The sequence below is a fragment of the Punica granatum genome, chromosome 1, assembly GCF_007655135.1.
Source record: "Punica granatum isolate Tunisia-2019 chromosome 1, ASM765513v2, whole genome shotgun sequence".
Lineage (NCBI taxonomy): Eukaryota > Viridiplantae > Streptophyta > Magnoliopsida > Myrtales > Lythraceae > Punica > Punica granatum.
The window spans coordinates 55,075,966-55,101,336 of record NC_045127.1 but is presented as its reverse complement, the minus strand read 5'-3'; the positions used below and the strand labels follow the sequence as shown (position 1 = coordinate 55,101,336).

Below are 25,371 nucleotides of genomic sequence, written 5' to 3'. Positions count from 1 at the left end.
CATCAACGATCACATTCCATATCAATTCGCTATATATATATATATGTATATATATATATATCTGCATGATAATCGACTATATTATAGACAAAGAAAAGATTCTTCCTCCATGATGATAAGGTATATCTTAATTTGTACTAATTAAAAAGTGTCGGTTGTCACCTGCATCCTTCGATCTCTGATCTTGTGCGCGCGCGCTTTCAATCATATATCTCATATGGTTCCAAATGACAATTGCTTCATTACCTTTTCCCGGTCGTACGCACAAACACATAAAAGTTTTCGATAATCATATCTGGTCACACGACTTGGGGATGGACCACTCCAATTACAATAAACAAGAGAATGATTATTAATCACTCGTATAATTATTATAAATATTTTGAATTTAAATAATTTTATTAATTTTTTCTCATTATATTATCGTTACATATATGATCATTTAAGCCGCATCACCAGAAGCCTTGCCTTCCCACCCCTATCAAAATTAATATAAAAAAATGATAATCATTTTATTCGTTGATATTATTTCAAGCAAAGAGAAGGCCATGTCGGAGTCATACAAAAAGCAAGATTTCTTTCTTGGACAAGAGATGACTTAATATGAGTCCCCTCTTTCTAACCAGCTCGTGGCACTTTAATTTGCTTAAAGCGGTGGCGTGGCAGAGACAAAACCATAATCCAAGGGACCTTTTCGTATTAAAATTTTCAGGAAAACCATGAATGGGCGTGTTAATTATATTATGCATTGCATAACAAAGATGGGAATAAGAAGTGTTTTTCCTTCTCGGGCAATATAATAAGGTCAATTTCATGGTAATTAAATAAATATCATCATAACATCTATTCGAGATCTTCTCCTGCTGTCGATGCTCATCATCAATGATTAATGTTGCAAATCCTCAAAAAACAATATTTTATAAAGAAAATCTTTATATGATTTTCTCTTAATTATCTTTCTATATATATTTATTTATTTATATTAATATTAACCCCGTAAAAGTGTCAATCAAAATTTAAAAAAGAGGGATCTGGAAAAAAGAAAAACTAAGAAAGAGAGATGATCTATATCATCTCGAAGGAAAAAAAGAAAAAAAGAAAAAAAGAAAAAAAGAAAAAAGAAAGAGTGATGATCATTGATCTGCCTCGCAGTATTAGATTCCCCTGTTTTTGAGGAATTATCTGCGCCAGAGCTATTATATATACTTAATAATTACAAGGTAAAAATATGTATTAAGTTTCAATTTGTTCTCAAATATATTATGAACTTTTTAAAAACCATAAAATCATTAACTTTGACTTGTGCCTCAAATCTATCACGAGGTCAATTTTATGGTCGGTGTTCTGTCAATATATAGACATGGCAAACACGTGGATAAATAATTGTACGATTAGATTCAAAAGTTTCAAAAAAAAAAGATAAAATAATTTTAAAAAAAACGAGAATGAAAGCTGAGCGATGAATGATGGAAGAATAATGCAAAATTTAATGTCGAAGGATTGACGATCCGCACAGGATATTCCGCCCCTTCCCCCATGTAATGTTTGAGCACATGACTCTTATGTGGCGGATTGTGATTGTAATTTATAAATAAAATAAATAGAAAAATATTGATAAAATTATAATTAAATAAAATTTAAATTTAAATAACATAAATTATTTTGAAAATTTTAAAATAAAATAAATTATATTTAACAAATAAAATTTTAAAATAAATTTAAGAGAGAGATCTCAGTCAAGAGATATTGATTGAGATCTCTTCCATCGGGGATGGAGGCCCCCCCCCCCTCCGACTGTGGTCGTTGGCGGTGCGTAAGCCAACAGGTCACCACGGTCAGGGTGGTGTGGTGGTCCGATCGAGATATGTGAAAATGGGGGTGAGAGTGCCTCCACTTGACCAAACCCATCCCTAACCTTGGTTACTGTCTACCGGTAATGTCTGAAAACAAATTGAAAGTTGGTGATTCTGCATGTAATTTATTTTAATTATAAAAATCTGCTAAATTGACATATCAAATTTAATCATATCCAGACCAATCATAATTTATTTTAGTAATACAATAATTATTTTGCTGGGCTCGAAGATTATACGGTATATGTTTTAGATTGTTACGGGGCTGGTCCGGTCCGGTCCGATCAGTTGGCCGTCACAGCTGGAATATGGCCACCGTACTGGGTAACATAATATTGACCGCACCCCCATTTCCCAAACTACTCTTAAAATATAAACTTCTTCCTCAATAATTTTCAAATTACTAAATTGCAGCCCCTTGGCTGATCCGAATAGAACTTTTTTCTGTTAAGATTTATTTATTTATTTCAATTATAAAGGGGAAAAAAAAGCATGAACAAGGTGAGAAAGTGATATAAAACGATACTTTTATCATGAGAACTCAACTTAATATCTTTCACTCTGGGTGCAGGACTGTCGGGCACCATTATACCTCATTTTGTTCATTAAAGCTATATATTTCTTTTTTGAATTTACAAAAGGCTTACGGACTAGTATAAGAAAATAAATGGGTATAATAATTTATTCTTACTAGTAAAAATCGAATTGAAAACTTATTTGTTTTTAGATGAGGTTGTGCCACGCCGTAAATTAATTAATCCAATTTATAACTTTTCCAAAACATATCAATCAATGAATATGAATATGACAATTACGGATTTGTTTATCCTTTATTGATTTATATGATTGGAAAAGTTTTGATCACGGATCCAAATCTCCATTTTATTTATTTATATATTTACTTTTTGGAATGAAACTCGTCGATTGCTCTCAGTAATTACCCGAAAAAGAAAAGAGAAAAAGGAAGAGAGTTGATAGAAATGATAAAACAAACCAAACCTCATGGTCGAGCTCAGAAGGCATTACGCAACAGGAATGACGCATTCCAAATCTTCATTTCATAGACTAATAATAATAATAATAATTCATTTCAAACAAAATTCGGGTGTACGCTCTTTCCTTTGTATTTGTATATATAACTCGGATTGGATGGATGGGCCCTTCCGTATCGGACATCTTGGGTACGTGTGTTGAGTCGACCTCATCAGTTGTCTCAATTAGACAAGTAGGCCGGTACGAATCTTTATATATATGGACAAACAATGGAGACTTAAAAGCAGCCACGGCATTAAATGTAAAGATTTTCGCATTAATTCTACCCTGGCGGCTTTTGTAATTGTATAACACCTATCCTATCCGAAATAAACTCTAATATCTTCATTTGGATATTAAAAAATAAATAATCTTGTATGGAGTTTTGACAATCTCATACAGATTTTCCTTCTCTCCCCTCCCCTCTATTTTTCCTCTTATCCAACATCATTATCAGTTTATGATGATTCGATCAAGGTCGTCAGAATCATGATTCTACCTAAAATCGGTCGAGAGTCGTGAAATCGTGAATCGTAAATCGTAGAATCGTAAGATTTTACCTGTAATTAAAAAAATGCATATATATATACATACAAATCCTATTTTAGAAATAATAGAAGCAACCATCTAATGATAAATCTTGATGCTTCCTATTTCATTCGTCAAAATCAGATGGTACTTAGTCTTCACAAGAGAGCGCCCTCACTATAACAACTTCTAATGAAAATTGATATAGTACTGTAGTCATGGATCTTATAGGCGAAACTGTTTTTTCTCCCTAACTTCTTTGTCTGTCCCTTCTTGGAATCATCTAACCTAAAAAGTCGAAAAAAAATTCTAGCCTAAATTATCTCAAATAGGATGGTAATCAGGAATAGGTCGGAACCCAATTCAAAGCAGTTCCATAAACTTTCCAGATCCCTATCACTTACAAACAAGAGACAAATTTTAAACTTTTCATAAAATAAGAGAACCAATGAGCAATATTGTCGCACAATAAGAGAGATGAGGAGGGAGAGAGAGGAGACCTACAACTTTGGATTGAAACCAGAATCGTAGAATCGGTTCAATTTTACGATTCTGCGATTCAAATCGCGATTCAGTCACGATTCTACCTTCCCGATTCATGCTATGGAATCGGAATCGGTGGCCACCCCTTAAATCGTAGAATCGTAAGACTTTACTATTCGAATCGCGATTCTAACAACCATGGATTCAATATTATTCCTTTTGATACTATATTATTCCTTTTGATACTATCTCATATATATATATATAGTACTGACCTTTTTCATTCATTCTCTAACTTATAATTAATGTATAAAATTTACTTTTCATATTGCTTGCGGTTATTTTTCCTAATAAGTCGTGATTGAATTATAATTCTGTAAAATTTTTATATAAACTATAAAGTATAATAATAATAATTATATATATATATATATATAAGCAAAGGTGGGGGGGTGGGGGTGGCGCGTCCGAGTTGGGGAACAGAAACTATATAAGGAGACTCCCGCTTTTCCCTCCCCATTCACCTCCCCTTCCCACCCCCAATCCCAAACACTTCGCTCCCCCCCTCAGCGCCTTCTCTCTTTCTTTTTCTCCCTCTACCTCACTCTCTCTCTCTCTCTCTCTCTCTCTGAATCGCTCGCTCTCTCTTTCTTTCTACCTCTCTCTTCGGATCATGGATTCGCCTTCTCGCTCCTCTGTCATCATCGTCGGCGCTGGTGTCTCCGGTGCGTACTCTCGCTTCCTCTCTCTCTCTCTCCCCCCTCTCGCGCGCGATCTTCATCAATGCGTGAATGGATCGGTGCTAATTTTCGTGAATGTTCGTTCGTTTGTCCGTGAAGGTATCTCGGCGGCAAAGGTGCTGGCGGAGAACGGAGTGGAGGACGTGGTGATACTGGAGGCGTCAGACCGAATCGGAGGGAGGATCTGGAAGGAGGAATTCGGCGGCGCTTCCGTGGAGCTCGGCGCCGGTTGGATCGTTGGCGTTGGAGGCAGGGAGTCCAACCCTGTCTGGGAGCTCGTCAACAAGGCGGGCCTCCGGACCATCTTCTCCGACTACAGCCAGGCCCGCTACAACATATATGATCGCAGGTCCGTTCCGTTCCGTTCCAATTCCGCTCCGTCATTACCAACTCTAATTTGCTTCCTATCGATGCTGACGTGTCCTTTTCTTTCAGCGGTTTGACTATCGTTTACTGAGCCTCACCCGCGGCTTAATTCAGCTTTTTATCAACTTGCGTTGAGTCTCAGAATTAGAATTAAACAGTGGTAGATAATATATATATATATATATGTTATAGTATAGGACCCACTCAATGCACAATGGCTTTATTAACTCTTTATAAATTTCCAGCTTAATTTCCTTTTTCCTTTTTTTTTTGTTTGATTTTTATGTCCTGACGTCGATCGAGCAATCATTTGGTTTCAGTGGGAATATATACCCGAGTGGTCTCGCGGCAGAATCGTACAAAAGGGCAGTGGACTCAGCGATGGAGAGGTTCAGGAACGGGGAAGCTGGCAGCCTCTTGAAAGCCAACCCATTGCCGTCGTATGTCTCTCTGTTTCTCTCCCAGTCAAGTCTTTTGAGACTGATGCATATATATATATATATATGTAAGAGTTTCTATTGAATCTTATGCTGCATGTATGTTCACAGGATTGCGAAAACGCCAATAGAGCTGGCCATCGACTTCATGCTCCATGATTTTGAGATGCCAGGTGAGTAGTTTCCAAATAAGCTAAATTCTCTCTCTCTCTCTCTCTATATATATATATAGTATTTATTTCAATGGAGAACAAGTGCTCTGTGAAATAACTTTTTTAAGCTTCCTGGGAAAATCCTTCTTAAGCAATTGCTCTATTTTCAAAACTCAACAAAATATGGAGACTTTTGCTTTTGTCATAACAAATGAATTCGAATGTGATGGGAATTTTTGTTGTCAATGAATGAATGGCAGAGGGGGAGCCAATATCAACTTTCCTTGATTATGGGGAGAAAGAGTTTATGGTGGCGGATGAGAGAGGATATGCGTATTTGCTATACAAAATGGCGGAAGAATTTCTCTCTACCTCAGACGGTAAAATTGTGGACAGCCGCCTCAAACTCAACAAGGTAAAATCATCAAGTTCTTTTTTTTTTTTTTAATGACGAGATTTTTTTTCCGTTCTTTTATATATATATATATAGTTAATGAAAATTTTAAATTAACCCAATCATCCATCATATTATATGATAACAAAAAATAATCGGATTGAAAGAAAAGAAGAAGAGGAAGGAACTTAAAGTGAGCACTAGCACAGAGAAATTGGAAGTTCTGTACTGTTCGGTTTGCACTTTGCATGCACTACTCCTTTTCTATCTTGGTGAATGTTGGCTCGGCTGTTGAGATTGATTGACCCACTCATCTTTGGCTTTGGGAGTTTGCAGATAACGACGTCTTCTGAAAGCTGTTTTTAACACGTTAATTATTATAATAATAATAATAATTACTATGGCACTTTATTATATGATATTATGTTATATTACTTTATATCGGGAATATGGCCCCTTTCATTAAAAAGTCTGGGGTCAACTGTTCTCATAATTAGCTTTGGACTCCAATTGTTATTCTCATCTCATCTCTTCTCATTAAAAATCTCTTGGATGCCGTGAACAGTTTCTTCTGCTTTGTGAAAGTGAAAGTGCGTAGTCACGCATCATTGCGCCATCATAGTTCAATCCTATTTTGTCGTATCACATCACGTACGCTCGATCGAGTCTACGTGTGGATTTAATTCCTCAATCAAGAACAATTTTGAGAAAAATCAACTCCTTTTATTTTAAGCTACTATGGTGGTTTGGGGACATGCACCCCAGTTGTCAACCTGAAATGCTTTTTGCATTGGTTTTTACCTTGGCATTTGCTGCTACTTGCTAGCTCCTTTTTTAGCTGGAAAAAAAAACGAATAAATATAAATATTTGCTTGGCCTTGTTTCTATATATGAATATTTATTCATGGTAGTAATCATTAATTAATTTCATCGAGCATGAGACCATGTAAAACAGCAAACAGTTCACATCTCAACTATACTATATATTATTATGATTGTGTTTGACCTTATCTGCGCGGAGGAAAAAGGTTTGCGTAGTCCCCACTGCAGTACCCAAACTAAAGACCTTTTTATGTGCAGCGGCCCCCCTCCCCCCTACAGTCATAATTTGACCTGGTTTCATATTCGAGTCCTATCATGTTCCGTGGTGAAAATAATATACCCCTTGCTAATATTGCTGATATCACCGAAAATAATAAATATATATATCCCAGCTAAAAAAGATGGGTATCTCAAAAAAAAATAAATTTGAATAGTCGTTTTCTTCTTCTTAACTGGTGGCCTCTTCATCTTTTTCTTTGCCTTTTCTTTTGCTTCTAGACTAGAATGACGCACCACCAAATGGCAAATGCCTTCAGGTAGATGGAAATATCATATTAGAAAGATTCTGGCCCCTTTTCTTTTTCTTTTTTGGTTTCTTTTTTTCCTGCCCCTTAATGTATGTATGCATGACATCATCTGCACAGTGTTTTGGTTCCCCTCCAATATATATATTTTCATATCTTTGTGGGTGCCAATGTTACCCTGAGCTGCACAGGTTTCTTGGTTTGACTCTTAGATAGTAACAAAATTTGTCTGCTTTGGGACTCTGTATATGATCCCTTCTTGGGGACAATGTAAACTTTTTGTCATCACATCATCATATCATATGATACGTGGTTTTGAATGGCAGGTTGTCCGCGAAATACAGCACTCGAGGAACGGCGTCAGGGTTACAACGGAGGATGGTTGCGTCTACGAAGCTAATCACCTAACGTTGTCCGTCAGCATAGGTGTTCTCCAAAGTGATCTCATTTCCTTCAGGCCATCCTTGCCCGTAATTAAACATTTCCCTTCCCTTCGTTTTCTTTTCCGTGTTCCTCTTGGACTTGAATTCATGTCCACTCATAAAAAAACAAGCTCAGGAGCATTTCCTTATTAAGAAAGCAAAATCATGTACTTCTTGTTACATTTTCATGAGCTACAAAGACTAGGGCATTTTCCTAGAGGCTGCAGTTCGGATATGTCCAAAAAGTTCAACGTGACCAATAGTGGTAGTGAGCCATGCAATTACTTGACAGGAATCATTGATATTATTTAAAGGTTGAGATATTGCCCCCTCCCCCCCGTTTGGAAGTGTCCATAGGAGCTATGCCCCTAGGTGGGAGCTGATGCAGCATAAAGCTGCTGCCTACAACATTAAATAACATTTAGTTGCATATGTCAGGCAATACTCAGGGCTAGCAGCTAGCTAGCTAGGTGGGTAGGTTCCATGGTTAACTGGGCTGAGCTCTCTGGTTGTTGACCCAAAGAGATAGAAAATAGATTTTCGAGTTGTCTTTTCTGTGAATGAGCAAATACCACGGTTTTGCCAGACCACGGATTATTATTACACGCTTGCATATTTTAGTTGGTGTATATATATATAAAATATACACTTTCGCAGCTATATGAGAATTACGAAGTAATTAGAAGTATTATAGGCAGGAGTTTAGAGGGTCTTGAGAGGGGGTGATTGCTCATGTCCCACCCACACAATCCACTGCCTGGGATATGTGGATATCGCATTCTTCTACCTCATGCTGGCTGATGTCCGTGGATCACGGAAAAATGTCTCGTCAAGATTAGAACTCAGGACCCACAAATTTTAGGGTCTCGAGTATTTAAATTTTATCCTAGAGAAAGAAAGACTTTTCTTGGGGCGGACTCAGAGTCAGGGCAATATTTTAGAGTTTTTCTTTTTTTTTTTTCTCTTCCGGGTGCTAATAATTATTTCGGGGGTAATGCAATGGCGACTCTTTTAAGTTTGTTTTATAGTATTGTGGTCCCCAACCGAGGGGAAGCTTAGCTTAGGCCATGTGATGTTTCCTACAATCATCTTTTGATTTTGTGATCTGTTATACTTACATGAAAGATGATAAACCATATCTAAAATATTAATTTGACAGAGGTGGAAGACGGAAGCCATAGAGAAGGTTGATATAACCGTCTACACAAAAATCTTCCTGAAGTTTCCGTATAAGTTCTGGCCTTGTGGACCCGGAAAAGAGTTCTTTATATATGCCCACGAGCGCCGAGGCTACTACACGTTTTGGCAGGTTAGCGTTTCATTTTTTATTTATTTATTATAATAAAATATAATTAAGTCTTAGCCAGCCTGCTAATTGTGATTTGACTTTTCCTTCCTTCATGAGAATCTCTTTTTTCCTTTGCTTCCTCCTTGTGTTCATCCGATGCGTGGCTTCTTTTCAGAAATGGAGCCTCCCTCTTTGTTTGTTTGTTTGTTTGATTTGCGGTCATCTAATTTAATGTTGCGTGTAAGTAGATAACTAAGCTGCTTCTTGTAAAAGTGCTCGGTCAATGACAATTTCACAGAGTGCATGCATGAACGAACTACAGAGGGAGATTAAGTGCATTGCCGAGAAAAACAAGATCGTTGTATGATATATCTTCTTGCCTCATTCTCCGGGGTTCACGTGGGTCCTGGTTTGGATGTCCAAGTCCGAGCTAGGCCTACTGTCGTTGATTTGCCAATTATTGAATTATTATGTCCCTATCTTTGCATAGAAGCCACCTTTTTCTTATGATCACATCTGCCAAGCGGTCTTTTGCATGTTTTCAAGATGTTTCTCGGCGCGGAGAACTTTTTTGTCTTACATGGATGGAATTGGTTGTCTTTGGAAGGATGAGATCTGATTCGTTTGCATCAACTTACAAATGCTATTAAAACTTTTGAAAGCTCCGTTCCTTAAGTTCAATTCAATGTATCTGAGTAGCAGCGTCCTCTTAAAAATGAGAGAGAGAAACAAAACCTGCATTCCGTGAAAAGAAAACCCACTTCATATTCTTCCTAACCTTAATTTTGTCGGATGCACGGTGGAGTAGAAACGTGGAGTCGTTTGCATGTTAGTGTTATCTGTAGAAATATATTTATATACTGAATGAATGAATGAAATATGTGTAGTGTATGATCTCTCGGTCGTTTACAGAGGCTTGTCAGCATTAGCTGCACTGTGAGCACAACAAATTCCTACCGGCAGCCGTAATTTTAACATTATTGAGGGGCATGGCATTGGCAATGGCATGATCCTATGTACGGCGATCAGTTTTCAAACCCTTTTAGATTTTAAAAACCCACATGGCCCTGTGGTTGAGTCATGTGGGATCTCACTGTCCCTATCGACGTATCTCTCTTAATCAGCTCTGTAGATAGATGTGGAATCCCAGCATTGTTTATTCAATCCCTTTTCTGTTTTTGGCCGCCCCCCCTTCCTTTTTTGTGGCCGGATTCCATGACATCGAGCTGTAATTCTTCCATAGTGAGGCAAAACTTATATAAAAGCAAGCTGGTTCTTCTTTTTGTTTAATCTGTTGCGATGTCATCAGCACATGGAGAATGCAGTACCCGGGTCCAATATTCTGATGGTAACTTTGACGAACGGGGAATCAAAGCGTGTGGAGGATCAGTCAGATGAAGAGACTCTGAAAGAGGCTATGTCTGTCCTGAGAGACATGTTCGGGCCCGATATACCTAATGCCACTGATATACTTGTCCCTCGCTGGTGGAACAACCGCTTGCAGCGTGGCAGTTACACTAATTACCCCATCATCTCCAATTGCGAGGTTGTCCGAAATATTAAGGTATACCCTAGGCTCTCATTCTATAATAAAGCGAAATTAAGATTTTGAGCAATCCGTTTGGTACACTGCAACCAACTTTGTTCTGTTTTTTGTTCGAGCCAATGAACTATATATTTTAGTAGGTGTATGGTTTATTTGAGACTATCTGTATGACCTACGAGTTAAGATGCGTTTCGGTTTGTCCTCAGGCACCTGTAGGTCGGATATTCTTCACTGGGGAGCACACGAGCGAGAGATTTAGTGGTTATGTACACGGAGCATACCTTGCAGGTTCGTGTGGTTGCATTTTGGAGGGAGGGACTCGATTATTAATTGAAATATGACTTAAATAGTACGGCAATTTACTCCTTGCCGGGGTTTGATCATTATTACAGGTATTGACACGGGTACAGCTTTACTACAAGAGATGAGGAAACTGGAGACGGACGGAAAAGGCCAGAGTCAACAATTTCTGCCATTGTTGACGTTGACAGGGTCATTATCGTTAACTCAGGCAGAGACGGGAAGCCTGCACAAGCACAAGTGCGATATCCCGACACAGTTACATCTCAGCGGGAAGCTAGGTATTCCGGGAGCTAGATTATGACTCTATGGACGAACCGCTCGTCCTCAACTCCCTGCTGATGATGGTGATGAATCGAAGAAGCGTACCATCAGCAAGGATGGCCCACATGATTCAGGCACTCAAGTTGGAGAACAGATTATTAGGAGAATGAGGATGGGAGAAGAGGCAGTAAATAAAATAGAGATAGTATCAGGATGGAACAAACAATGAAGGGAAAAGGGAGATGGGGTTCCTCAAGAAAGAAATGGGAGCCTACTGGCCAGCCATTTTATTTGATTATATATATATTTTTCTCCTTGGGAATTTGGGTTTTCAGTAAATTAATTAGTTAATCAATTTCATTAATATTTTAATAAATTTTGTTTTTTTTTTTTGGGGGGGGGGCGGGGGGGGGGGAGTACAGGAGAAGGAAGAACAGTCACTTTGGGGAAGCTGGGAGCAAATCAATGCTATTTGTCCTGTTTGGTTTTTTAATAGATTAGCTAAGCTGCAAAAGCTAAACCTTAGCTAAGCTAAGCTAAGCTTAAGCTGTCTGTCTGCACAATAAGATAGGAAGACTTGCTTGCTTATTTGCCGCATTGCCTCTAATTTCATTATTGACTGCAATGGATTATGAGCATTTAAAGAGTGCAATTTATGAAAAGGTTGGTTCATCTCAAGTATTTATCATACAATGATCTAGCAATCTCGAGGGCTGCTCCTTTCGCCTTCACCGGGTAAAGCTCGGTTCCTGCTTGCCATTTGTTTGAGTATGATATCCACTCCCTTTCCCACTCCTCTAGCTTGAACTCCACATTCTCTTTCAAGCTTCTCGATAAGTAGTAGAAGTAGGTTGACGCCCGAGGCAGGTAGTAACTTTCCAGAAGACCGCTCCAGAACTTGTTCGCTGTTAAGTGGCGTTCACAATTTCAAACCAAATCACTTCCCTCTCATCTCATCTCATCTCATCTCATCTCATCTCATCTCATGCTTTAAACAGATAAATGCGCACACGCCCACATGTGGGAAATACAGAGTGAGAGATCAAGAAAACGTGCCGTAGTCGTGAAGGTTGCTCTGAAGCACTTCTGTGTTATCATACCACATCGTCACTTGCGTCCTCGCATTCCACTCGTACTGGACAGAAGAATCATTATATAGAGCATACTAATTAATTTTTAATTTACAAAAAATATTCTTCAAGACTTGAAAATTTAAAATCGAGACGAGCGTATCGATATTGTATAGAGAGTGTTCAATGGTACTCTAAGATGCACATCAGCTTCTTGGTCTCACCTGTCTCAGGTCGGTCGGATTTGAAGCCAAAGCTTTCGCACTCTCAAGCCATGTTCCAAGCAAAAAATTATCATCAGAGGCTAGAAGCTCGTCAATTTCCTTTATCAGCTCAACAAACTTTTGGCTATAGAGATCCAATTTACTTGCGTCCTTTTCCTGATAGGCACTCAAAGCATCCAAATAAACTTGGTTCGCGTATTTTGACAGCACTTGTCTTGTAATGTCGACCAAGTCGTACCTATTCAATTGAAATATATATTATATTTAAAAAAAAAATGATCGCATTTTTTTATGCCTTTCGTTTTAATGTCCTTCTGGTTGACTCTTTACCTATACGTTAGGCTTCCACTGAGTTGTGTTCCAGCATCAAGGAACAGTTTTAAAGCACTAACGACCTCCTGAGGTGAATACCATAGATGGGCCAGAGGAAGATCGCGGCTTGTCTCCTGGAACAGAAAACGCCTGTTTTGGAGCAACGTGTGGGACATTTTCTCCTCCGCCCGTTTCTTCGAATCAGATCCAGAGGACGGTGATGGGTCGTACTCGGGAAACTTGACGATAAAATCAGTATTATGGTCCTGCATTTGGGAGAAAGAACCATCGATCTTAGAGACCAAGAACTGCACAAAAATGTGAATTTCATTTAGAAGAAAAAAATGACGGGCAAAAAAGGAGGTTCTTAAGTAGGTACGGCTCTTCCATCCGTGCAGTTATAAATAGACCGATAAAGGATATCCCAAGCAGCTTCGACTTGATCAACTGCTTTCCCATATCGTCTCCGACAGTAAGTCTTAATCCAATCCTACAAGAACCGGGAGTCAAGAAAGGAGATCATAGAAACATAACAGGAGGTTAAAAATTACAGAGCTGCAAATTACCGAGACAAGAACACTTTCATTACGGAATGACATTTCTGACATCAGCTCGTAGACGACAGGGTTTTGCTCGATTCCTTCCATGCACATCCCAACTCCGACCTACAAGAATCGGATGAGGTAATATAAATGCTGTTTTACCCATGCGGTGTATAATGTATTGCATACCATAGTGGAGTTTGCACTCGTTCGAGCCTCAACGGGTCCCAAAGATATGGAATCGAGTATGCCATACATCTCGATATTCCCTCCAAAGTTGTGCAGAAGGCACCTTGATTATAATTTCAGCAGGTGAGAAATCTCTCTAAAATTCAAAGAACCGCTGAAATAACAGAGGAAGAATATTTGCAAAAAAGGGCTCCAGAGCACCTTACCAAATATAAGGAGTGCCATAGAACTGAGAGGAATTTTTCCATATAGGCTTGACATCAGCAAAGAGGTCAAGAACTATCATTTTCCCAAGTGGAACAGAATGCAGAAGTGCCTGCAACAATCGCGATTTATTTTTAATTCTAAGTTCGATGTTAAAGAAATTCTCTTCTGCTTAGCATTTTCTAGTCCGATACAGATATTCACAAGAATGCAGGGCAGCAGAATATCTCATGAAAACTATAAAGGATATCCATACTTGCATTTGCGGTGGCTTCCAAAAGGAGGAGTCCGAGTAGAAGAGCCAGCCCTGCAGATTGGGATGGGACAATGGTCAGTGGAAACCATAGTTTGTGGATCACAAGGACCAGAAAGGAGTTGTTCGTCAAGAGATTCTTGATGAGAGTGTAATAGTAATAGTTAGAAAAAAAAATAAATAAATAAAAACATGGAAGACTGAATTGCAAGGGAACTCACTTGCATTAACCAAACAGCATCTTTATCACCTTTTGACATGGCCTTGTACACTGCTGCACCAAGTGACGAGATGAACGTCACATTATTTGTAGGAGGTGCATTTTCATTAAATGTGTCACTGCATTTTTTAAAATGGAATTATCAGAAATATATTGTGAAGACCCACGAGAGGTCTAGAGAATACGAACTTTTCTGTGAGTAGACGATACATATTATTTATGTGAATTAACTGCAAAATTTGAATACCATTAATTGCGTATAGTCAAAATCAGAAAAGAATATTCTGCTGGTTGAAACGAGACAAAGATAGTAGTGTCAAGTAGGCAACGTTACCAGTTGTAAATATCTGTCACATCTCCGTATTCTGTGATCATCGGACCAGTCAGCAAGTATAAGAGTTTCAGTAGTTGGAACATAATGAGACTAGGCAAAACACTTCATGAGACAGTTCTATCACTACTAGAGCTATCAACAGACTAAGCAGTCTCCATAAATTCAACACTGATGGCAGTTACACAAAACTCAGTTTTAGAATCGCTTGACTAAAGATATCCATCAGACTGGTAATACACAATTTCCATCTTATTAAGTCATTGTATGATCAATTTTAGCAAGCAATAACTTCTTCGTACAGTTTATTTGGGAAATCTCCATCACTGAGAGACCATAAGAGCACAGACCTTCGATTTGCTTCAGTATAAAAGCCTTGCCGATCTCAACAAACAGAGAGTCAGAAGGGTCAAGGAGGTATGTACAACACCATGTTTGATTCCCATCAACTGTGTTCCTAGTGCAACAAAGAAATGACCCAAAAGTTAGTAACTCATAAAGGATAGCCGTTCATTTTTTTAATTTGAAGTTTTTCTATTCTAGTAAAAGATATTTAAACTAAAGATGAATGAGAACAAGAAAAGTGAAGTACCAGTCACCAAGTCTGGTTATATGAGCTGAGGGATATCTCTTGGCTAATGCCGCTGGAACATTCCCAGAGAAGGACGGGAGCACTGATACAAAAATCAGAATTCAAGTAATGCACAGAATAATTTAACTGCATACTAACAATAACCGAAAAGTCCTCAAATTTATGTTTTTTTTTTTTTCACGTACATTGCCACTCTGAAACTGAAATCTCTTCCTTTTCCTACTCAGGGATCATAAGTTTTAGCATAGCAGAGAAGGGAATATATCATTTTTCTTTCAGAGAAAAAGCATACCAGGAGTCATTCCTAACTCAAGCATTCGAGTTAATATCTGTTTCTGCAAATTCAGTTGCTGATCCAACCAACTTTGTGACAAAGGGCCACCCCACCTGAAAAATGCAAAAATACATTCCATAAATAGTACAAATTTTAGAGGCAAAACAAGAAGGGGTTTTTCATTCATTCATGGAACCCACTAGTTTACCCAGGTAATAAGTACATCTTATAAAATATTGATTATGCTATAGAATAATGTCGAATATAAAAAAGTTAATGATAGAAAGAAATATTTAAATTATATTGACATAATGCTATGTATAAATCTACCCACCCATGTAAATTTCCCATGCGAGCCCAAGCGAGAAAAGCGGGTCCCCCAAAGAAATCATTCAATTCCTCCGCAGTGATATTAAAATCCTACAAGAAAGGACGCAGTTAATGACTGAAATTAACACAAAGTAAATTGGCAAGATTGTCATATGAAAGATTATGAGATAAAATAGAAAAAATAACATGATCATGATTCACCAAAAGCATAAGAATGCGAGTATTAACCATGAAAACTTTTTGCCAAATGGCTTCTTGTCCTGTGAATGCCAAAGGTAGATTAACCCCTTGCAAGGCCATCCAGTCTATTTCCTTTTCCCATCTGTTCCAGTCCCACCAGACATAGGAATCTGCAATGAATAGCGTGACAGTACATCAACTAAGTAAACTTCTGTAAAACAAGGACCACGCTTAATTATAAGATACCAGTCACTCATTGTCTTATTTATTCAGACAAAGTTTCCTACTCTCTGGACCATTTACCTTTGCACTTTACCACATAGGATTTCTATATCAATGGGAAAACAAATTGAATAACAGCAGAAAAAGCTGTTAATGTGGTGAGGAGCCAAAGCGAGCATCGTCATGCTTTAATAGCACACAAACAAACACATAATTAAATTTGAGACAGTTCAGAGCTTCCGAGAGGTCAGAGAAGAAAAGGTAAATCTTACAACTAGAGGCGACAACATTTTGATAGTAATTCCATGGAACAGGCCGTTGAACTATCACACCCTCATCCTTCACTTGAGGCAAGGACCCTGGTTCAGGGACCGAAGCTACCTGTATACCCCCAGTCTTGTCCCAAGAAATATGAACTCCACACCAATACTTCAAGTACCAATGCAGGCCCGATGCCAGTTCAACTGCCGTTGTGCCCTTGATCCTATGAGGGAAATTTTAACACGTCCAAAAATTCAAAGGGGAAGTGAAATAAATTGCTGATCAATCATATGTCTCCAATGTATCGCCAGATCAAGATTATGAATAAACTGCACGCTATTGGGAGTCCAAAAGAAGAGTGTACCTACTTTATCTCAGGTCCATCCTCGCTCGACTTATTTTGATTTTTTATCAGAAAGCAACTTGTTCCGCCGCAAACATCCTGCTAAGCAGAGCTGAAACAGAGTGAGTGAGAGCACATCTCTGGGCAGCACAGAGTAAGCGATAATAGCACAAACAGCAACCAAACTTCCAGAAAATTGATTCAGTGACTTTCACTTCATCCACAGAGCACAAAACAGGAGGAATTCGAAGGATTCCCGCAGCCAATTACAATTCTTCAATTGGGTGGTGGTGAGGGTACCTTAGAGACAATCTTGAAATCAAAGCTCTGGGCATGGGAAGGGAGCAGTCTGGTGAGAACACCATAAGCGGCAGATTGCTGAGTGGAAGGAGACGGCCGGTTGGAGTCCAACCGAGAGATCACGGCTTCTATGGCTTCTGGGGCTGCTTGAGCTGCTGCAGTTAACAGCGTGAGGCTCAGAATCAGCATCAGATTCTGGGCTGGCAGGTACTTGTCAGACATTGTGTAAAGCTCACTGCTTTGACTTGCGGAGCTGTTACTGTTCTATCTTATATCATCCGTTCTATGGAGAAGATGAGTCTGCCGACTGAACTTTATCCTGCCATCAATCACGAGAGAGCTGAGGAAGCATTTCGAGGAATAGGATGACGATGAAATTGATGATTCAGTACACTCCACTGGGACAAGATTCAAGAAACGAAGAGACAGACTAGAAAGACGCGGGGAAAGTGACATCTATCATCAGACAAATAGAAGACGTTCACGGGAGATAGCTGCCGACCGGTGGTGGTAGCGGCCGGCTTCACCCGACAAACGCCGTTCCCTCCGTTGACGTGCGGCTGCTTGGTCCCTTTTTTTTTTTTTTTTAAAGTAAGTCTGATGACCTGACGCCAACGTGCAAACCAACCAATGCCACGTCAGCATAAAGGACCTGCTAATCCTAATCTTTCCTTCCCATTCCACAGCAGCTGGACGAACTGCGGTCCCTCGAGGACCACCGGACCGGAGAGGAGTTCGATCTGGTTTCTTTGAGCTTGGACTTTGCTCAATATAATTAGAGCATAGTAGCTCAAGCATTTTACGAGCCTTTCGACCTCGGCTGAAAAGTTCGACGCTTCTGTGGATGCAAAATCGACGTAACCGAGTCGAGGGAAGCTGCACTTGATGGGCTCAGCTCAACCGAGTCGGCGCGGTTGGACTCGATTCCATTTTTGCCCAACCCTTGGCCTAACCGCGGAACCGACCGGGCCCTTGGTTAAAGCGGAGCTCGAGCTGGTCCGATTAAGAAATCGGCTTGGGCCCAAGAACTTATGGGCCGAAACCCGGTACTCGAGCCACGTAACCCCAATTGACACGACAGCGTCGTCCCATCGGGTACCGCCGCGACAAACAAAACAACAGCCAATAGCAACAACTTCCGTTCGTTAAAGCCCGCCTTAAACCCTAGAGAGTAGTAGTAGTCCGGGGCCCCAAAATCGTCCCCCTCTTCCAGCAGCAGACTCCTGTCTCTTCAATCCTCAGCTCTCAAGTCTGTGCTTCCTCGCCGCATAGATAGCACAGCTCGCTCGCGAAACGGGTCCAATTTTCTTGAGTTGATCGGAGATGGAAGTGGAAACGGAGGTGGAGAGAGATATAAACAATGTGATGTGCCAATTGGGTGATCCTGAGGGGACACCTCTGGGGCCTCCCTTGTATCTTCCCCAGAACGCTGGACCTCAGCAGCTCCAGCTGATAGTCAATAAGCTCCTAAACAATGTACAAAGTCCAATCTCTATGTTCCTGCTGGCATATAGTTTCCTGGGTTCTAATATACCAGAGATACACTTAGTTCGGCCAGCTTCAAGCTTATACCTTCATAGGAAATTTGTCTTCTTTGAATGTTCTGGACATCTTGCGTGGCTCTTCTTATGATTTTCATGATAAAACATGAGGTTTTCAATGTTCCATCATGTGATGCTCCAAATTGATTCATATTGATGATTCTTTCCCTTCGATTCGATCAGGAGGAGAAGCTGCCTTATGCTTTCTACATATCAGATCAGGAGCTTTTTGTGCCTCTCGAAACTTACTTACAGAAAAACAAAGGTTAGTCGAGTTTGAGTGCAGTTCGCTTCTTGAGCACTGGATTGGAAATCCATTCCTGTTTTCGGGTCACTTCTGACTAGAACTGTTGCAGTTTCTGTGGAGAAGGTTCTATCTATAGTTTATCAACCGCAAGCTGTTTTTCGAATTCGTCCAGTAAGTCGCTGTTCGGCGACAATCACAGGTGGGTGAGTCTATCTTTACTGAATTTCCATCTTAACTGTTGAATTCTGGTTGCTGTGCAAGTTTGGGAAGTTTTTCATCACCTTTATTAACTGAATGTTGAATAGTCCGCTATCCTGAAAACTGTGTGATGCACAGCAAAAACTGCATCCCACCTTGAGAACCTACTTAGCCAAAGATGAGCAGTCCAAAAGTGGCATGCTATACTTCTTACTGAACTTTTTTCAAGAAAATTTGCCTTATCTCTGCAGGTCATGCGGAACCTGTTCTTTCAGTATCCTTTAGTCCGGATGGGAAACAATTGGCTAGTGGTTCTGGTGATACTACAGTTCGCTTGTGGGACCTAAATACTCAGACCCCGATGTTTACCTGTACAGGTTGGATATCTGAGTTCCTGTCATTCACTTGCACATTCTTTAAAGTTTCTGCAGATGCTTATGGCATAACCGCCCATAGAGCTCTTTTTACATCATGATTGTTTCTTCTCTTAATAGATGGCAATAGTTGTGGCTAGAAAGCTGGGTTTTGCTGAAGAAACCTGCAAAATTTCTGTATTCTTATAATGTTTATATTAACAGTCATATTTAAAATGAGTTGATTGTGATTTTCGTAAACTGGTAGTCAATTTTATGCAGGACACAAGAATTGGGTTCTTTGTATAGCATGGTCTCCTGATGGTAAGCATCTTGTGAGTGGAAGCAAGGCGGGGGAACTTAAGATTTGGGATCCTTTATCAGGGAAGCCATCCGGCAATCCGCTTGTTGTACGAACCGTGCTTCACTATCTGATTATTAATTTGTGCCCTCAGTTTCTTCTGCTACTACATAGACAATTTCTGCACTTGCTGAATAAAACAGCCTATCCCACTCTCTTAAACCGTGAATCTTCTCCAATTAGGGCCACAGGAAATGGATTACTGGCATATCATGGGAACCAGTCCACCTAAACTCTCCTTGTCGCCGGTTTGTTAGTTCGAGCAAAGATGGGGATGCACGCATATGGGATGTCTCATTAAGAAGATGTGTCATCGTTCTTAGTGGCCATACACTTGCTGTGACTTGCGTTAAGTGGGGTGGAGATGGAGTTATATATACAGGGTATTTCTCTTCTTTTACATTTTTTATGGAGTTCTGATTACTAGAATGATACATCAGGTACACTTCGAGTGTCAAGCAATAAATAACAATCCAGTCTTTATTTAACTAGCTTAAGTTTTAGAATCAACTGGTAGTGGTCTTGGGGAATACATACAGAGTATTTCTCTTCTTTTACCTTTTTATGGAGTTCTGATAATTAGAATTATGGATCAGGTATTTTGGGAGTGTTAAGTTATAAATAACAATCCGGTCTTTATCTCACTAGCTTAAGTTTTAGATTCGATTGATTGTGGTCTTGGGGAATATATGTGAGGGATTTCTCCTTGACAGAAAAAATAGGGGACAAACCATTGAGGAAATGCACAATGTGGTACAGGCAGATTCTTCCATAGGTATGGATTTGCTCATAGAATTATTTAATTAACTATTGTGAGATTAGGATTAGGATTAGGATTTATAGAGGCCTGTACATGAGGCTAGTTTGATCTTCCGAAGATTTCAGAACCAATGAACCCTTCCCGAGGGAGAAAAGATGAATTTAGCATAGATTTTTTCCAATCTAGGGTATTGTTCGGTGGGGGCAGGGTGGTGGTCGTGGAGGGTAACAATACCTTCAACCTCTTCTACTTGTTCCGCCATATGTAATAGTCTATTCATTTTTTCTGTTGCAGATCCCAGGATTGTACCATTAAAGTTTGGGAAACTTCCCAGGGAAAGCTGATCCGTGAGTTGAAGGTAATGCATAGAGCTTTTGGCTGAGCTTTGATTTTTCATTGGTGTCAAATTGTTTAATGCCGTCATGCAGTTTGTCCATGTGGTTTCCTTCCAAATTATAGTTTGATAAAAATTTGAGTGACATATCCATATAGCCTTGCAGATAGAACTTGTAAAATATGAGGCGTCTTTTTCTAAAATAGAAGTAGATGAGCTACCCGAGAGGGTCTGTCGTGATGATTATTCTTGATCATTTCATAAAAGTTTACCATGCAATTATTATTTATGATAGGGTCATGGACACTGGGTAAACTCGCTTGCACTGAGCACCGAATATGTTCTTAGGACTGGAGCTTATGATCATACTGGAAAAGAGTTTTCATCTCCTGAGAAAATGAAGCAGGTAACCAAGATCTTGTTGCTAAAATTATCCCTGTTCTGACCTATGAGATTATCCTCAAGTAAAGTATTTTTGTGGGTTGGTCTTCTCTTTCGCTATTTTCTTTTTATTATCTTTCAAATTTAACTTCTCAAGTGATGCTTTCATAAATTTTAGGTTGCCCTGGAAAGGTATAAAAAGATGAAAGGCAATGCCCCTGAAAGGCTGGTTTCTGGATCCGATGATTTCACAATGTTTCTATGGGAACCTTCCATGAGCAAACACCCAAAGACTCGCATGACAGGTCACCAGCAGGTATAGATTATGCCAGTATGCTCCGTTTTCTATTTTTATAATATAATTTTTTCCTCTGGTTCATATTCCGACTTTTAAGATAACTATACCTTCAACTTTCAGTTTTAGGCTTTTTTAGTTGTGCCTCTTTGTTGCTTGTTCTGCAGCTTGTGAACCATGTCTATTTCTCACCTGATGGGCAATGGATAGCTAGTGCCTCATTTGATAAATCTGTTAAGCTATGGAATGGTATCACCGGAAAATTCGTTACTGCATTTCGGGGTCATGTGGGCCCCGTATATCAAATCAGGTTCGAAGTAATTCCCGAGTTCTCATCTATATATTAGTCATGTCGTCTCTGATTGCTGATGGTAATGATCCTGGTGGTCCCCGCAGCTGGTCTGCTGACAGCAGGCTTCTCTTAAGTGGCAGCAAAGACTCCACTCTGAAGGTCTGTTGTCTACTCCTTATCAGCTAGAACAATATTGAAATATATAGGCCTATAGTGGTAATAAAAAAAGCAGAAATCTTGTGTTTGATGTTTTGGTGTTCTTCTATGTAATCTGCAAATTAAGTTTCTGGATTCCTTAACCTAAATTTGTATTATGCATGCAGGTGTGGGATATTCGTACGAAGAAGTTGAAACAAGACCTTCCAGGTCATGCGGACGAGGTATGTGCCTGCATAGCCTTGTCTAAATGATGCACTTCAGTAAATTCGGTTAATGGTATTCTTGATCTCTGATATGGAGTTTCAACTTTGGGTTGAAAAGGTCTTTGCTGTTGATTGGAGTCCTGATGGCGAGAAAGTGGCTTCGGGCGGTAAAGACAAGGTGTTGAAGCTCTGGATGGGATAAAATATGAAGCCAGAGGGAAAGATGAATGAGTGAAAGAATCCTATATATGTAAATTGATACACGAAATAGCATGATGATGGTTGTTAGAAAGATTTGATGAGGGATGAACCAGGAATTTACTGCAAATGGCGCGTGCGGGACTTGGAGCTTGTTTCGTAGCATCTGGAAAGCAGTCTCGGTAAATGGATCTGCGTGCTGCAGGAGAAGAAGAGTCCATCTGAAGCAAAGTTTCAGTCTGTGTTACATGGATTGTTCAGGTTGTGAACTTTATCTCAAAACGAGATCTTCAACTAGAGATGGTGATCAGATCTTGTATGTCGTTTACCGTCAAGATATTACTTAGCATTATTTATCTATTTCAGTGTTATTTTGTTTTGGTAAACCAAGCATATGTGGGAGTAACTTAATCGATTTTACTGTTCTGTTCTATTTCCATCCTGTGGATGTTAATCCACAGAACATTACAAGAGAATACAGAATTTCTCAAATCAAGTAGGGGATTCAACTACACCTTTCAATTCAATTCTCCGAAATGGAGAAACAAACAAATGGTCACAAGCGTTATTGCCGCAGAAAGGTGACCCGACCGATTGAATACTGATAATAAAATAGATAAGTTTCTTTGCATCCTTGATGGGATTAGTCCTTTTAGATGCTGAGGAAGCCCTTCTCTTTTAAGCTCTGGATTGTGTCCTTGTAGCTCACATCCAAAGGAATGTACCTAACCCCCAGACCCTCAGCTCTCTCCTTTGATATTCTGTACGGCTGTTCAAAAGGCTTGTCATCTGAACATCTGCTAAGACAAGGAGAATCTCGACATAAAGGTCGGACTTCTTCTTGAATCACAGCAAGAGTGAATTGATATGTGCTCCTAAGAAGACACTTTCAATGGGTTTGCAAATGCTTACTGTCCAGGGAGTTGCATAGTCGGATAAAGCTTCCGTACGGTCCTCAGGACCTCGGAAGCATGAACAACATCTGCAACTAGATTGTATCTGCCATTTGCAGAAAGGGACTCCAGCGCTACAATATGCGCCTCCCCTACATCTCTAACGTCCACCAACCTGTAACTCGCATTGGGGAAGGTTTGCCCCCCTGCACCACAAATTAATTGTTGTATCTCCTCTGTCAGTAAAAAGTCCGAAGAGGGTCAGGAATAGTTCGTGAAAAAAAAGTGTGACGAGTAATAGGTCCAAGTCGAGTGAACCATTTATGAGGTTCAGGAAGATTTCTGTGCTGATGTTGAGAGTGGGCTGCAAGATGGGACCGATCACGATCCCAGGGTGCAAAGTCACCATATCGATGCTCTTCTCCTTGGCAAATTTCCACGCTGCCTCCTCTGCTAATGTTTTTGACAGCACATACCACAACTGGATGGCCAATCACTTGATAAGAAATATGATAGAGCTTAGAGCAGTTTTAGGATCCTAGACTATCAGTTGTCAATGAATGAAGACCTTTGATTCCTCGCAGAAGGCTGGATCGGAAAACCAAGTCTCGTCGACCACCACATCAGACGTCAAAGGCTTTCCATTGTATGCAACTGAAACTATGGACGAAGTCACGACTACCCGCCTGACTGTAGGGGTCTTGACGCAAGATGATAGGACATTGAGAGTTCCCTTGACCGCAGGATCGATTAGTTCTGCCTGCAAAACATGAGATAGATACAGTATGCAACACGGTATCGAAGCAACTAGCGATTTTGGTTCCAAGCTGTGGCAATCCCTTAAGTGTCTATACATACATTCAGCTCGCTATAAATCCAACCACTACACCGAAGCAGCAGGGGAAAGAGGAAAAAGGAGGAGGAGGAGGAGGAGGAGGAGGAGGGAGAGAACCTTGGGGTCAGCGGGGGAGAGGGAAACGGGGGAAGCGGTGTGGAAGACGGCGGTACAGCCCTCAACAACTGAGTCAAAGGAACCATCCTCGAGCAAGTCCGCACCGAAGAGGTGAAGTCTCTCCTTGGCTCCATGGAGAGAACGGAGATGCTCCGTCTTCTTGGGATCATCTATTCAAGAATAGGGACAAGCAAACTATTATAATTCTTTTTCACCACGAGGAGAGGAGGACTAGTAAAGAGAATTGGGGGTGGACTGACTGGGGTTCCTGACGGTGGCCTTGACGGTGTACCCACGTTCCAGCAAGAGCTTCACGAGCCATGAAGCTATGAAGCCTGAAGCTCCGGTCACGCACACTACTTCCTTCTTCTTCCCTCCCTTCTCTCTCTCTGTCCGGCCTCCAAACTCCATTATGTTGATGCTATTCCATTCTCCATATATATTATAGAGACAATATGCTCAGATGTTCTGTTTGTTTCTCCTCGTCCTGTTTTTCTTGTTCTTCTTCTTCTTACTGCTCTTCTTCTGGTACGCCAAGCAAATACGTAATTTTGTCTGACATGCGAACATTGCAACTGAACACGTCATCCTGGCGGGCCCAAACATTATAGGAAGAATCAAAAGCCGGCTGCCATTTCTCATTCCGGGCATAAAAAGAAAAAGACGTGGCATGACTTCAATATATACATACTAAATTATGACTGACTAGGAATGACGTTCTCAGGTCGATTATAAGGCCCGCGGTCCGTTTCTAGTTACATTGATTAATTAATAATATGTGATATAATAAGGCCGCCTGGATCCTATAGGCAAATCTTGCGGGCACTGATTAGGTCCATTACGAAGCCCACTTCATTGGGTCGAATCTAAGTTTTGAGTTTTCTGTGCACTTCATATGACTTTGAAGCTATAATAATATTTATATTAATCTGCTATTACATATATCACCTTTTTTGATATGGAAGTCGAGATACACAACATGTGCGCAGACTGGATGGCCCGATGAAGTTTACACAGTCCCTTGGGCCCTTATTTTCATATCGTCCCGCGGTCAGGAATTCATTTACTCCTATTACGTGGCCTCCTTACTCCTCCTTTTAACTTAATTTCTTTCTTTGTACCGGACGTTTAGCCCCTTTTACACCCAAAAAAAAAAAAAAGTCGATGTGATACGGTCAACGAAATTCTTGATTTTCGCCATATATT

General features: G+C 40.0%; 4 protein-coding genes across 7 annotated transcripts; 2 read left to right on the top strand and 2 right to left on the bottom strand.

Annotated features, from left to right (window-relative positions):
• The first annotated feature begins 4,402 nt into the window (after positions 1 to 4,402).
• On the top strand, positions 4,403 to 11,473 carry LOC116214845 (polyamine oxidase 1). Its single transcript, XM_031550328.1, has 10 exons — positions 4,403 to 4,621; positions 4,736 to 4,985; positions 5,323 to 5,442; positions 5,551 to 5,612; positions 5,852 to 6,006; positions 7,658 to 7,801; positions 8,913 to 9,062; positions 10,351 to 10,605; positions 10,794 to 10,875; positions 10,980 to 11,473. Exons 1-10 carry the CDS (start codon positions 4,570 to 4,572, stop codon positions 11,189 to 11,191), a joined length of 1,482 nt encoding a protein of 493 aa, XP_031406188.1. The 5' UTR covers positions 4,403 to 4,569; the 3' UTR covers positions 11,192 to 11,473.
• Positions 11,474 to 11,719: 246 nt separating this feature from the next.
• LOC116214824 (alpha-N-acetylglucosaminidase) lies at positions 11,720 to 17,722 on the bottom strand. Of its 2 annotated transcripts, XM_031550310.1 has the most exons (20): positions 17,501 to 17,722; positions 16,999 to 17,317; positions 16,724 to 16,797; positions 16,367 to 16,578; positions 15,921 to 16,042; positions 15,697 to 15,782; positions 15,381 to 15,475; positions 15,089 to 15,170; positions 14,847 to 14,953; positions 14,500 to 14,530; positions 14,167 to 14,284; positions 13,949 to 13,999; positions 13,695 to 13,804; positions 13,489 to 13,591; positions 13,324 to 13,422; positions 13,137 to 13,247; positions 12,776 to 13,023; positions 12,446 to 12,683; positions 12,208 to 12,286; positions 11,720 to 12,056 (listed from the first exon to the last, which is right to left on the bottom strand). In XM_031550310.1, exons 2-20 carry the CDS (start codon positions 17,218 to 17,220, stop codon positions 11,821 to 11,823), a joined length of 2,424 nt encoding a protein of 807 aa, XP_031406170.1. In that variant the 5' UTR covers positions 17,221 to 17,317; positions 17,501 to 17,722; the 3' UTR covers positions 11,720 to 11,820. The 2 variants fall into 2 exon arrangements, with proteins under 2 accessions (XP_031406170.1, XP_031406165.1); XM_031550305.1 differs by lacking the exon at positions 17,501 to 17,722 and having other exon boundaries at positions 16,999 to 17,484.
• A 413-nt stretch (positions 17,723 to 18,135) lies between these two features.
• Positions 18,136 to 22,706, top strand: LOC116214854 (notchless protein homolog). The gene is made up of 13 exons (XM_031550338.1): positions 18,136 to 18,474; positions 18,723 to 18,804; positions 18,896 to 18,985; positions 19,236 to 19,361; positions 19,620 to 19,747; positions 19,882 to 20,081; positions 20,753 to 20,816; positions 21,088 to 21,198; positions 21,352 to 21,489; positions 21,636 to 21,778; positions 21,865 to 21,919; positions 22,084 to 22,140; positions 22,241 to 22,706. The coding sequence occupies exons 1-13, from the start codon at positions 18,322 to 18,324 to the stop codon at positions 22,322 to 22,324; spliced, it is 1,431 nt and encodes a 476-aa protein (XP_031406198.1). The 5' UTR covers positions 18,136 to 18,321; the 3' UTR covers positions 22,325 to 22,706.
• Positions 22,707 to 22,807: 101 nt separating this feature from the next.
• Positions 22,808 to 24,672, bottom strand: LOC116214866 (cinnamoyl-CoA reductase 1-like). 3 transcript variants are annotated; one of them, XM_031550357.1, is made up of 6 exons: positions 24,426 to 24,668; positions 24,166 to 24,335; positions 23,782 to 23,973; positions 23,532 to 23,694; positions 23,233 to 23,419; positions 22,808 to 23,117 (listed from the first exon to the last, which is right to left on the bottom strand). In XM_031550357.1, the coding sequence occupies exons 1-6, from the start codon at positions 24,574 to 24,576 to the stop codon at positions 22,973 to 22,975; spliced, it is 1,008 nt and encodes a 335-aa protein (XP_031406217.1). In that variant the 5' UTR covers positions 24,577 to 24,668; the 3' UTR covers positions 22,808 to 22,972. The 3 variants fall into 3 exon arrangements, with proteins under 3 accessions (XP_031406217.1, XP_031406208.1, XP_031406223.1); XM_031550348.1 differs by having other exon boundaries at positions 22,818 to 23,120; positions 24,426 to 24,672; XM_031550363.1 differs by having other exon boundaries at positions 22,818 to 23,089; positions 24,426 to 24,672.
• Positions 24,673 to 25,371: the final 699 nt, after the last annotated feature.

Bases quoted from the DNA above. Each gene is read 5' to 3' on its own strand.
- LOC116214845 (XM_031550328.1), top strand. From the start codon at position 4,570: ATGGATTCGCCTTCTCGCTCCTCTGTCATCATCGTCGGCGCTGGTGTC. The intron at 5,613-5,851 runs GTGAGTAGTTTC...AATGAATGGCAG, and splicing joins CCATGATTTTGAGATGCCAG to AGGGGGAGCCAATATCAACT. The intron at 10,876-10,979 runs GTTCGTGTGGTT...TCATTATTACAG, and splicing joins ACACGGAGCATACCTTGCAG to GTATTGACACGGGTACAGCT.
- LOC116214866 (XM_031550348.1), bottom strand. From the start codon at position 24,576: ATGGAGTTTGGAGGCCGGACAGAGAGAGAGAAGGGAGGGAAGAAGAAG. The intron at 24,336-24,425 runs GTCAGTCCACCC...ATTCTTGAATAG, and splicing joins GGCCACCGTCAGGAACCCCA to ATGATCCCAAGAAGACGGAG. The intron at 23,974-24,165 runs GTTCTCTCCCTC...CATGTTTTGCAG, and splicing joins TCTCCCCCGCTGACCCCAAG to GCAGAACTAATCGATCCTGC.
- LOC116214824 (XM_031550310.1), bottom strand. From the start codon at position 17,220: ATGTCTGACAAGTACCTGCCAGCCCAGAATCTGATGCTGATTCTGAGC. The intron at 14,000-14,166 runs GTGAGTTCCCTT...CCCAATCTGCAG, and splicing joins ATGCTGTTTGGTTAATGCAA to GGCTGGCTCTTCTACTCGGA. The intron at 12,287-12,445 runs GTGAGACCAAGA...TCTTCTGTCCAG, and splicing joins ATCCGACCGACCTGAGACAG to TACGAGTGGAATGCGAGGAC.
- LOC116214854 (XM_031550338.1), top strand. From the start codon at position 18,322: ATGGAAGTGGAAACGGAGGTGGAGAGAGATATAAACAATGTGATGTGC. The intron at 18,986-19,235 runs GTGGGTGAGTCT...TTATCTCTGCAG, and splicing joins CTGTTCGGCGACAATCACAG to GTCATGCGGAACCTGTTCTT. The intron at 20,817-21,087 runs GTAATGCATAGA...TATTTATGATAG, and splicing joins AGCTGATCCGTGAGTTGAAG to GGTCATGGACACTGGGTAAA.